At 35.2% G+C, this 12,897-nt stretch overlaps 1 protein-coding gene across 21 annotated transcripts in view; it reads left to right on the top strand.

The window, feature by feature from the left end:
- Positions 1-4,511, top strand: part of Rbm26 (RNA binding motif protein 26) — a 67,181-nt gene extending 62,670 nt beyond the window's left edge. For 12 of the 21 annotated variants that reach the window (XM_085698205.2, XM_085698216.2, XM_085698208.2 and 9 more), the window contains 2 exons: positions 106-164; positions 3,813-4,511. Coding sequence is in view for 4 of the 21 variants with exons in the window: in XM_085698219.2 (XP_085554345.1) it covers positions 3,813-3,836 (24 nt within the window). In the remaining 17 variants the exon portion in view is untranslated. The remainder of the gene's footprint in view (positions 1-105; positions 165-3,812) is intronic. The other 9 variants (XM_085698219.2, XM_085698210.2, XM_085698203.2 and 6 more) reach the window with 5 other exon arrangements.
- Positions 4,512-12,897: the final 8,386 nt, after the last annotated feature.

Below are 12,897 nucleotides of genomic sequence, written 5' to 3'. Positions count from 1 at the left end.
GACTGTAAAGTTTGCTTAGACTGTGGTGTATTTTATGTAGTCTCTTGTGTGTTTATTATGTGTTATTCTCATTCATTAGGTAAGTTTGTTTTCTTTTCTTTTTAGTAGTCGTGAAAGATGCCAAATTGGCAGAGGCTCACCTTTCTTCTCTTTACACCAAACAGGTATTATAAAGAAAGTAAATCTTTCCAAGGCCAGTTAAATCTCCATTCTATTTTTGGCTTTATGACTTGATTATAGTTTCAAATTTTATTGTAAATTTCCCTAGAAATGTCACTGAAATTACCAGTTTACTTTTAAGATCAGGAATAGCTCATCAACTTCCCTAGCCTGAAATTGCCTAATAACTTAATTTTAAGGCATGGTGCTTTGGATCAATCAGAAGACCAACTACGGCTTGTTATCGTTCCCTAGCATAAGGGTTACATATTCCCAGTATTCATTAGATTTACAGTGTACTTTTATAAGAATTAGTCTGGCTTTTATTATAAATGATATTTACTGATACATTGCTACTGGGTTTTTAATTCATGAATATGTTTATAAATACTAGTACTCTATGTCCACATTTATATTTTTTATTTAAAACCTATGACACCTCTTTTAAGTAGATGGTAGTTCTCATTTTACTAAGAAGAAAACAAGCTGCTAGAAATGGAGTGGCTTACCTAAAGTCCTAGTGAGCAAGTGGAAGAACTAGATATAAGCTTTGTGATTTCAGTACCAACTTTACAGAACAAGAAAAGACTATAGAACTCCGCTGCTGTCTTTTCCCTTGTTACTGACTGACCGTGAGATTGTGTTTATAGTAACCATGATAAACTTTACCTCAGAATACTGCACAGAATTAGTAAACTCTTTGGTCACTAGACATGTTTACCCTTTTAAAAAGCGCTTTGTTCATATCTCTGTTATAATATTTAATGTTGTAACATAATTTATCTGGTTTATATGTTTGTCTTCCCCCACTAGATTGATTGCAAGCTCCTCTAGGAAGGGGACCATGTCTTATTCATCTTTTTATCTCTAGTGCTTATAGTAAAGCCTGGCTCATGTGAGCACTTAGATGTTTGTTGGATGAAATAATGAATGGATGCATATTTAAATTTATAGTAATGAGGTTGACAATTACCTCCCTTGTTAATTCTTATCAATTTTCTAAAATCTCTGGATAGTCTCCTCAGTCACCGGGGCCATTTTATAAAGTGATAGAGCTATGTGTCTCATCACAGGGGTAGTAGTGATTGAGGTAGACACTTAGAACCAATCCTGACATGTCCCCAGTTAAGGCATCTAGATGGTGTAATATTAAAGACTGTAGTCATTTCTAGGGGTTATCTTTGCTTTTTTTTTTTTATTAGAATGCATGATTAGAAATGCTGAAAGCCACCAACCTAGACCATTTCACTAAATTTCTCTTGGTCCATAGATGACCTAGTTTAGAGAACTGAACAAGGTTTAAGAGATTCATCTTTTGTTCCCAGCTGTTGTAGATAACTCTGTGGCCAAGTCTCTTTCCTTTCCCAGAGTTTGTTCCTTATATATAAAATGAAAAGGGTTGGACCAAATGATCTCTGACGTCTCTTTTATCTCTCCACTGCCCCTGATGATACATTAGTGTTTAATTTCAAAATACATCTGTATCTGTAAGCCAGATATTCCTACCTGATGTTCTTTTTCTCATCAGTGGAAACACCTTAACTTTGATTCTAATAATTTACATAATACCTCTTTGCTAAAGTTTTGTATGTATGTTTCCAAATGCTTGCATTTGCCAACACAAGTTTGCCATTTAACCTATAAAGTACAAGTAAACTTCTGTATTTACAAGTTCTACTCATTCCCATTTATAACTTTACTCTTTGCTTCTAAACTTGGTTTAAAAATAAAACTATTTGCCTATTATACCAGTTTTCAACAAATGCAGATTTATATCTTCTTTTCCATCTCCATTTTTTTCTTCTACAATATGTCACCTAAAAGGAGAAACCTTTTTAATTCTACAGCTCTCCTGATAAGTTTGCTGCTTTGTTGTACGTATCTGGTTATCTGGCTATGCAGGTAGATTGGGAGTGGGGAAAAGATTAGAGACAAGGTAGGCAACTATAGGGGAAATGATATATTTCTGGTTAAAAGATTGATTAGGATTACTTCAAGGGATGGTTGTCACTTTGCATATTTTTAATCTCTAAACAATGTTTTATATGTTATTGGAAAATTGTAATTTTATTTTTTAACAAGTAACTGATGCCCCAACACTTAATGAAAACATGTTGCAAGAAATGGAAGACTATTCCATAGGTTCTGTTCTATTGTTATATGATCATATGTAACAAACCAGTAGTTTACTATGAAGAAAAGACACCACTGTTTTAGCTGATTACATATAGCAAGTATGGCTAAGTCTCATTGAAGTAGGTATCTTGTAACCAGGACTGTTTTCTGGGGAGCGGGAAGAGGGGCTGTATTCAAATTTTACTTGCAACATTGACCTTTGGGTATAATGGCTCAAAAAGAAATCAAATGTTTGCTTATTGGATTTGTTGAAATATCAGTGACTGTCTCAGAGTACTGTGCAGGTCTTGCCAAATTATGTTTTCTCCCTTCTACAATGAATATAGGCTCATTACAGAAAACTAGTTTTAGTTCTAGTATTTGTATAAATATCTGTACCCCTATCCCCCTTAAAAACTCAATAAGCCTTCAAAACAAGGTTGTCCTAAAAGAAGTTTTGGATTACTCACTCTGGGTTTTTTCTTAGGACAATTTTTTCTTCTAAAATTTTATGAACTAAAATTGGACACTTAACATAGATTTTTAAGCCACAAGTATAAAATACTTATAAACCAAAAAGAACACACCCTTCTCTTACATTAGATATAAGGAGCTCACTTTTGTCAGTTCTCTGAACTAAAAAAAGCTGCTCCACGGCGTGCTTGTATTGCTGTAAAAAAGGGTGGTATTATTATTTTTTGTCTCTTATCACACAGAATTATAATCTTGTAAATAGCTACCCAGTTTTATGAAAGGGAAAAAAAATACTGGCCATGATTGCCATTATCAGTAATTTCTAATGGAAGCAGATATGCTTAGTAAAAAGCATCTAACTGGGTATACTTTATTAGTACTCTGTGTTCATTACTTAAGTGAGAACACTTTAAAACTTTTTTGTATCAACTTTTTATATTTGATCTCATGTATTATATATCTTTTTATATTTGATCTAAATCTCCTATTTCTTTATTTCATCCACTCATCCCAGGCACTGTCTCATTATGTGTTCCTTTTTAAATTTTTGTTATTACACTTGGTGCTTGGTTTAGAATTTTGAGTTATATAGAATAAAGAAATGATAATTGTATGGAGTTTAAGGAAATAAGGTATCCTTATGGTTATTTTGAAAATCCTTGGGAAACTTTAAGAAATTTGTTTTTGTTTTTGGTTTATTTACAATGACTTGAGACTTGTACGTGATTTTTAAAAATCTATTTGCCTGTTCACAACTCTGTGTAAAAATACCACCTGACCAGTTAGTAGATGGTCCAGCCCCCTCCCCCAGTTTCAATGACAGCTGTTTTGTAGTGCTATGAAATTGAAACCTAATATTTTTAGAAAGCATGTTATAGAGAGGTTTTGTTAAAAATCACTTAAATCCAAAGGTAGTTTAGGATACAATTTGTAACTTTCGATCCTTCTCAAGTAGACTTTTAAAAATGTCTTAGTAAGTTAGAGTTAGTTCATGCTGCAATTCAATTTTGGAGTTTTCCTGTTATTTATTTCTTTATTTTTTAATAAGTGTTCTCTTTTTCCAGCAGAGAGAGAACATCACTGCCTGAATTTAGCTTTGTGACGACATGAGCAAGCCCTGTCCTGACCCATCCTGTTGGAGATGACTGTTAACATCATCATCCTGTCATTTGGGTTTGCCCTTTCCCATCTGAATAGCTGTTTATGTTTACATGTACTGTGATGACCATTTTACCTTTACAGTCTGTACAAGCACATCTCGGTCCAGAGGTGTATGAAATATGTGATATTTCTGACCTTATTCATAAATGTTTTCTTTCCTTATTTTATAGCAGTTTAATTTGTAAAAGACCTTAGGAAGGAACAAGGCCTTTTAGTTTCCTTATGAAATATAGTCCATCTCAGCCAAACTGAGAATTGTGTCTGGTAAATATAAAGCCATGAAAGCATTAATTGAACAGTTTAAAATGAAGAAAATGAATTAAAAAAGTTAAACATAAGTTTGGCTTTAATTTTTCTTATTTTTGAGATGTATTTATTGAATTAGGATTGCCACTAAAATAATTTTGAGACAACTATACAGTACTTTTTACACATTGTAATTAATTTGTCTGTTACTGTAAGTGTAAGTGTATAAATTGATGTGATTGCCAGGACCACTTACTTCAGTGAAATTTTGTTGTTGTTCTACTCTTCAAAAACAAGGAAAATAATTTTATTTCTTTTCAAGTAATAAATAATGACCTATGTGTTTTAAAATTGTATATCTACTAAATTTGTCTAATTTATACAATTTTCATCACTTAAAATCAAGACATCAAAGACAATCTTACAAGCAAGGGGAAATAGTGTTTATTTTTAAAGCCTAGTTTTCAGCTGCTTTAAAAGTATATGTACTAATAATAAGCACTATAGCTTAAACTTAGAACGTTCTCATCCTAAATATTAACAAAACCCTTTTTATAGCACACCAATTTTTTTTTACTAATTGTTTTGAGTATTCATCATCAGATTCTTAGAGGTATTTGAGAAATCTAGTATCATAGCTACTCTTTAGTAAAACCAAATTATATTGATTCTGCTTTTTTTAAAAGTTCTATTCAGTTATACTTTATTATACAAAGCTGATATCCTACAAACACTTTTTCCCTCTTGAGTATGTATTGTGATTGTCTTCATGAATAATAATATGTAACAAACTCATTAGTCATGTTATAAATTGTCTATCTTGATCCACATTGATTATACATGCATGGTTAAAGGTAAAGCATGTATTTTAGGTAATTATTACATAATAGCCTACAAGGCATTTTGTTTCGTTACCCCTCTCTCCTCACACACTTTTTTGTTACTCTTTTCCACAAATTATTAGATATCCATTAGGAATTCATACCAGAATAATTGATATTTTTTATTTTCAAAGAAGTCTTTATAGTGGTAGTGTTGTGGATGCTTAAGTTAGAGCCAAAGAACATGTCCGAACAGACTATACCTGCCAGTAACTCTTTGATGGTTTCATTGGTGAGTGCTACATACTGTTACCTTAAATTTATTTGGCTATTACTTTTTCTTTTTGCTATTGAATCAAAAAGCAAAACAAAGTGGAATGTGCCCTTGGGAATGAAAAGTCAAGTTGACATCTCCTTAACATCAGTGGGTTTTTTTTGAAAATTGTTGTGAGAGTCAGTTGGTCAGTTATACTTAAATCCTTAAACATTGGTTACTAGAGATTTGCTTTTAACTTTTTTTTTTTTTGAATAAACTCGTCATGGAGTGATTTGTACATAACTGTATAGAATTGTTCTTTTTTTGTGTGTAGTTGAATGGAGCAGTTTACCTCTGCATGACTGCATTATGGAAGCCTTTTATATATCTTTATATTTTTCAATATACTTAGATTTTACACTATTGTCGCTCTAGCCATGCTATATTTGTTTTTTTTAATAGAATTTATAAATATTTATGCTCAAAATACAGATCAATTAAATATTTTTGGTCTTGTTTACAAGATAATACTTTAAAGTGATACAGTCCCCTCAAGTGTCTTAGGAAACAGTCATTGGTGCTATAAAACCTTTTCGTGTCATTGAATCTGTTGTCTAGTCTTTGCTAGGCTTTACTCTATTATCGCTTACAATAATCCCGCTAGCTGCAGATCTATGAAGTGGGTGGTATGTGTTAAGTCGGGTAAGAGCCCAGCCCCATCAGTGAACACCTAATAATTTAAGAAAATGATGCAGAATGACTGTACCCTTATTTTTGCCCAGCTTCTCCCAAAAGAAAATAGTTTATTTTGATAAGACGAAGGCTATTAATTTGATTAGAATTTTAAGGTGATATATTCAAGCATGGTTTTCCCCTCATTTGAAATGGAAAACTTTTCTAGTCATAAAATAATTATGTCATTATACTCTGCTTTAAACTCTTGTCTGTCCTTTGCTCAGTGGAAGGCAACGTGTTTCCTACAGATACTTACAGAGTATGTGATGAGTTACTACATTGTATAAGTTTTCCCTTGATGTGCATTTTCCGTTTTGCCCCCAAGACTTTATTCTAGCACCTTAGTGAGTGTTCCTGAGACACAGTGAAGTATCAGCAGAGCACTCTGACATGTTTACTTCTGATTCTCAGAATCCCAACTCTGACCATACTTTATCTGAACATGCTGTCTGGCACAAGACTGCCTTTAATAAGTGGTTTGTTTTTACTCAGTTTCTATGGACTGTTGTTGAATCTGAAAACACCAAAGGAGTCTTTTCTTGTCTGAAAGACTGGGTTGTTCCAGTGGTTAGTACCTGTGCCCATAATTATCCCATTTCATGAATGCGTGTTGGCATGGGGGAAATTCCCTGCTCTTTGAGTGGAGCGAAAGTAATTGGTTAAGCTGTAGCAGCTTCCTTGTCTATTTTTAAAAGTGATGATAAAACTTGAACTGAAAAGGTAAAACTTGAACTTGAAAATTACTCTTGTATGCACAGAATGTTTATAGTGACTGTGTTTATGTGGGTTGTCAACACTTCTATTATTTATAGTTGAATTATGTTGTTTTGTTTATTAAATATCCATGTTTATTATTTTTATATTTTGAAATTTTTAAAAATAAAATAGTCTTAATAAAAACAGTTGTTAATGTTTTAAAATTATCCTACATCTTGTAACAGTTATATTTATATACATAAGATATTTATCCACCATGCATACACAGTTGAGACTTGTGAAACTGTTAGTGAAGAAGTAGCCACGTTTCTTCTTTCGCTGTCTACCCTCCGTTCTTTCTTGAAGTTGTTTAAGGTCAGCCATGATTCAAGTGTGTTATTAGCCCCAGTGCCTCTTCCCATACATACACAACCCTTAATTACTATTTGTCCTTAGTTTCTGCTTCTCTACTGCTGAATTTTCTCTTCCATTTGGTGACCAAAAAGGTCTTCCTATGTTGAATGATAAGTTCAAAAATACTGCACTCGTGACTATGAGTGGCTGCTATGGAGTCTGAAAGTGAAATTATTATAAAGTGCTTACAGTGGTGATCCATAGACTCATAAAAATGTTTTCACAAGTCCCCCTTGTAACCTTTCCTCACCTGGTCTGACTTGGCTTTCTTTTCTCACGTTCAACATGTTTCTTTCATAGTTAATGTTATTACAAATATTACATCCTCTTTTTGCGTGTCATTGTAGGGATACATCTCACAGGTGTAGAAAGCTTGATGGTAGTCAGTCTGGGGATTAAAAATACATCTTTAAAGGGTGTAAATCGTGAGTTATATGTGTGTTTGTTTTGTTTTTAAACAGCAAAAGTTCTTAATAAAAATGGTGCTTGATGAAATTGTTAAAATTTGTACCTACTTACATGTAAACACTCACACACGTACACATTCACACAAATACACAGCCACCTGTTGGTATTTTCAGATTATGTTGACAGGTTTTTTTACCCAAAAGTATTTCTTAATCTTTTTCAGTCTTTTCTAATTACATATAATTGTGTATTTTAAGGAAACTTGAATTTTTTCCTTTATTTTTTCATTCTACTCTCATACAATATATCCGAACTGCAGTTTCCCCTTCCTCTCCTCCCTTTCCTTCCACCTCCCTCCTCTCCCAGATCCACTGCTCCTCCATTTCCCTTCATTCAGAAAAGAGGACTTCCAGTGATAGCTGACCACAGCATGACAAGATGCAATAAGACTAGGCACATATCCTCATATAGGCCGAATGAGGTAATCCAGTAGCAGGAAAAAGGTCCTGAGAACAGGCAAAAAAGGGTTGGAGACACCCCCACTCCCACTTTTAGGAGTCCCACAGAAACCCCAAACTAAACAACCACCGCATGTATACAGAGAGCCTCCTGCAGACTAGTGCACAGGCTCTGTGATTCGTGGCAAAACTAGAAATTTTTATATTGGACTATATAATTTATACTTTTTATAAATTTATACTTTTATTTATCTGATGGCTGTTTTTATTTAACTAGAAATAGGAAAACTTGGGTATAATTTAGTATGACTGGTTTAAATAACTGAACGTTTGCATTGTAGAATTTTACATTTTAGGTTACTGACTCACTGTATGCTTAAAATGTACATTATTGAGTTAATGTAATATATCGTTTATTCAGAGCTCTGAAAATCATGATTCTTAGCAGTTTGGGTAGGTTGGAGGCATGGTCACATGGTATCCTAGGCTAATCTCAAACTTGCTGTGTTCTCTTTGGGAGACAAAATGCTGGACATATATGAGACCTAAAAGCCCTCCTCCACAGTGGCACACTTCCTCCATTGAGGCTACACCCGCTCCAAAGAAGCCACAACTCCTAATAGTGCCACTCCCTTTGGGGTCTGTTTCCTTTTAAACCATCACGGCAGCATACACAGTGCCTGCACAGGTACAAACCAGATGGTGCCAGCAATGAAAGGGGGAAGTAGACAGACTGCATCCTTGACCAAGAAGCTGTCTGCAGTTGACGCCCACCATCCTAGATATGTCAACTTATATAAGCTGGAGTCATTTAGGAGGAAGGAGCCTCAATTGAGAATATGCCCCCATAAGATGGAGTGTTGTGTGCAAGTTTGTAAGGCGCTTTCTTAGTTACTGTTGAGTGAAGACTAAACCTATTGTGGGTGGCGCCATCCGTGAGCTTGTGATCCTGGGTTCTATAAGAAAGCAGGCCAGTTAGGCATGGTGTCTAATCAGCTTCTGCCTCCAGGTTCCTGCCTTGTTTTAGTTCCTGTCCAGACTTCTTTCCATGATAAACAGCCATATTGAAGTGTGAGCCAATAAAGCCTTTCCTCCCCAACTTGCTTTTTGATCATTGTGTTTCAATCATAGCAGTAGTAAACCTAACTAAGACACCTGCTTGCAGAGGAAAAATTAACTTTCTTCGCTGGAGTCTCATATTAGCCACTCATAAGGATAGGACTCAGTGACAGATGGCCAGCACAAAATGAACTCAGTGGTGCTTTTGTAGACTGTCTCATATCACTCTGGACATTTTGTCTTATTGGTCTTTGGTTTGTATTATGGTTTCTGACTCTGTTTCTGTAGGACTCTGTGTGTGTGTGTGTGTGTGTGTGTGTGTGTGTGTGTGTGTCTGTTTATTGGGCTTGGTTATTTAATTTTTGAAGTGAGAGGAAGAAAGGGGTGAGTGGGTGGGAATGATCTGGAAGGACTGCAGAAGGGAAATTGTTTAATGAAAAATTAACAATTTCATGTATGTAATATGCATTGTGGTTATTATAAGCTCCCTTCTCTAATCTTCTCATCTCTGTTGATCTCACTTCCTCCCTTAAAGTCCTTCCCACATTCATATGATACACTTACACAGTGGAGTACTACACAGCAGAAAAAAATAATGATATCTTGAAATTTGCAGGCAAATTAATAGGTTTAGAAAACATATTGAGTGAGGTAACCCAGATCCAGAAAGACAAATATCATGTGTACTCACTCATAAGTGGTTTTTAGACATAAAGCAAAGAAAATCAGCCTACAATTCACAGTCCCAACGTAGATAACAATGAGGATCCTAAGAGAGACATACATGGATCTAATCTATATGGGAAGCAGAAAAAGACAAGATCTGAGTAAATTGGGAGCAGGGAGACCATGGGAGAAGGTTGAAGGGAAGGGAAGAGGAGGGGGAGTAGAGAAAAATTTATAGCTCAATAAAAAGTCCTTCCCACAATAATGATTTTTCTTTTTTTTATTAGTAGGAATGTAGTTTGTTGCAGAGTCATCACTTCCATGATTTCTGACACCCCCCTCACACACACACACCTTTACCATTCTTCCTAGTTTTACTTGGGGTTAAGAATGTAAGTCTCTTGTCTCATATTGCTTTGTTTGGGCATTTTTCTGTTTTATTGTACTTTTGCTTGTATATTATGGTTTCCAATTTTGCATTTCTGAGTTCTCTGTGTGTGTGTTTGTATTTCTTGTGTTTTTTTTTTTTAAAAAATGTTACGTTGTTTGCCTGTTTATTTTCTAAAGAGAAAGAAAGGGTGTTGAGTTAAGGAGGTAGGGAGGATCTGGGAAGATCTGTCGGAGGGAAAAGATCAGAATATACTGCTTGAAAATTTTTTTTAATTAAAGAAAGTCCAGTCTCAAGTACACCACTATTCTATGAGTCTTCTATATCAGATTCATGGGATCTCTCGTTGAGTTCTTTCCTGCCAAGCACAAAGCCAGTGTAATTTGAGGAAGTCAAGGATCCATCCCTAACTCAATTGTCAGTGTGTTCCTGTGGCGTAGTGCACAACATCTTTCAGAACCGTCTTGAACACCTATTTCCTGTCTGAAGTTCTCAAACTAGAGAATAGGCAACCATTTTCTTATCCTTCCCGTAATATGCCTTTTCCACTCTCCCCAGTTTTTCCACCCTAATCTTTTATTTAAGGAAAAACCTTCTCAGGGATATTAATGCAAATAAGCACTTCAGAGGAGTGATAAGAAACATGAAATGGCTAAAATGTGAAGGGTTTTAAGAAAAAGCCAGCGAGAAGGGGCAGGGAACAGAAGCTTTGAAAGAAGTTCTAGTGTGTGATAAGAACTTTCAATTTCATCCTGAGATATTGAGGAGTCACTGGAACTCTTTGAAACTTGGGAAAGTGGGATAGAGTGGAAGAAGAACCTGAAGAATCATTTTATTTGCATTTCAAAAAACATGGCAGTGGTGAGAAGGATGCAGCAGAAGTAGCATAGGCTTTTTATGAAAGTCTGGGTCTCTGGGTTGAGCAACCAAGTTGGTGGCCATGTGGTATCCAGGAATCTATCATGGGGCTGGAGACCGACTTGTAGGACAAAAGAATGAGTTGACTTAGTTTCTGACATACAGCTCTTTGTGACCTTGCAGGATTTCAAAGTGGAAATATCCAGTGGATATATCTAGGATGGTCTAGGCTGAAGACACAGATCTGGTGATCACGTTTAATGGTTGAGATTCTGTGGGGTGCACATGTAGCAGACTAAGGATAGAAGCTTGGTGAACTCCACAAGGACAGGAGGAGAACATGTGTGTGGAGTAGATGCAAGAGTCTAGCAGAAGCTAAGTTCAGTGGTGGTGTCCAAAACATTGAGGAATAAGGGACCTTCATAGACGCTAGCTTGCCAAGGGGGCCAGGTACTAGAGAGAAAGAGACTGTGCAGTTGTGTACACACAGGAGACTTTTCTGAGGGCCAAAACTTAATTCTTCATTTTATATTTTTCTTCTTGCTTTTCGTACTCTCTTACCCTGATGTTTTCCTTCTATATCTTTCCTAATGTTTTCCTTCTTTTTCTTTTCTTCTACTAATCTTATTTTTCTCATACCATTTTATACCTCCTAAGACAAAAATTTCTGCATAAAAAACAATTACCTCACAACCACAAGTTACATAGTTTCCAAAAACAAAATATTTACAGAAATTGGGATCATGGGGCTCATGGGCGAGGGTAAAAGCGAAGTGGGGAGAAAGGGAGGGGAGCAGAGAAAAATATATAACTCAATAAAAACAAAAAATGTAAAAAAAAAATAAAATCTTTACAGAGGAGGAAATCTCATCATTATCATTAGTTACATGTTTTTATTAGAAGCCCACAAATACTTAAACTTTTTTCTTTGTATTAATTTTCCTACACCCCAAATGAATTTTCTTCACCCCAAATGAATGATTCTTTTATAATTTAACAAAGTTTTAAGCAAATCAAGCATGCTTTGATTCCTTTGTACTGGCAGACAACTGTTTGCAGTTAAAGAAAGGATCAATCATTTTATTATTTATCTCAAAAAGTAATCTTAAAAAAATCTTAAAATCTTATATAAAATCTTAAAAGAATCACAAATCTAAAATTTTATATATGAAATGTATCTATGCTAACACCGAGTTGTCTTTCATGAGTTCCAAAACTATTTGCTATTCCTCTTACATGGCCTCTAACAGTGGCTTGTTTTATGTAAGATACCAAATTTGATCAAGATGGCCAGAGCCTACAGATCTGAAAAAAACATGTAAGCTACACAGAAGGCAACGTGATGTAGAATGGAGAGAAACTGGGAGGAAAACAAGAAATGATATGCACAGTGAAGGGGAGGTAACATTTAAGGTGGAGACTCAATCAATGGTTGTGGGTAATTGAAGAGTAGATGTTAGGATGATGAATACAGTTGTCAGGAAGTATGTGAGCATATTTTACAGATTGAAGGGAAAGGAGTGGAAGGAGGGGTGATAACTGCTGTTTTTATAATTGGTGAACCATTCATGCACTGTATAAAGGGGTGTCAGACAAGGGCTATAAAAACAGCAATCAATAAATGATGGCCAAAGCCACACCTTTTAAGACATGTTCAGATATGATTGATTTCTTACTGTTAGTGTGAACAAACTTTCCAGGTCAAAAATTAATTTATCCTATATAGTTGGATTTTCAGAGGAACAAGTGGGCAATTCTTGTATTAGCATATTCAGATGCATATAACTATCAGTTACCACAGTTCCTTTAAGTAGTACAAGCCCCTTCTCCATCACGTTATTTTTTGTTTTAAAGTCTGTCAGTTATTGATCACTAGCCCTATTTTATTCAGTTTGTGCTCGCGCGCGCGCACACACACACACACACACACACACACACACACACACACACACACACAGGGTGGGGGGAGCGCAAAATGTAGTT

This window comes from Myodes glareolus, chromosome 12 (assembly GCF_982192425.1).
Source record: "Myodes glareolus chromosome 12, mMyoGla1.1, whole genome shotgun sequence".
Taxonomy (NCBI): Eukaryota; Metazoa; Chordata; class Mammalia; order Rodentia; family Cricetidae; genus Myodes; species Myodes glareolus.
This window is presented reverse-complemented; position numbering and strand designations above follow the sequence as displayed.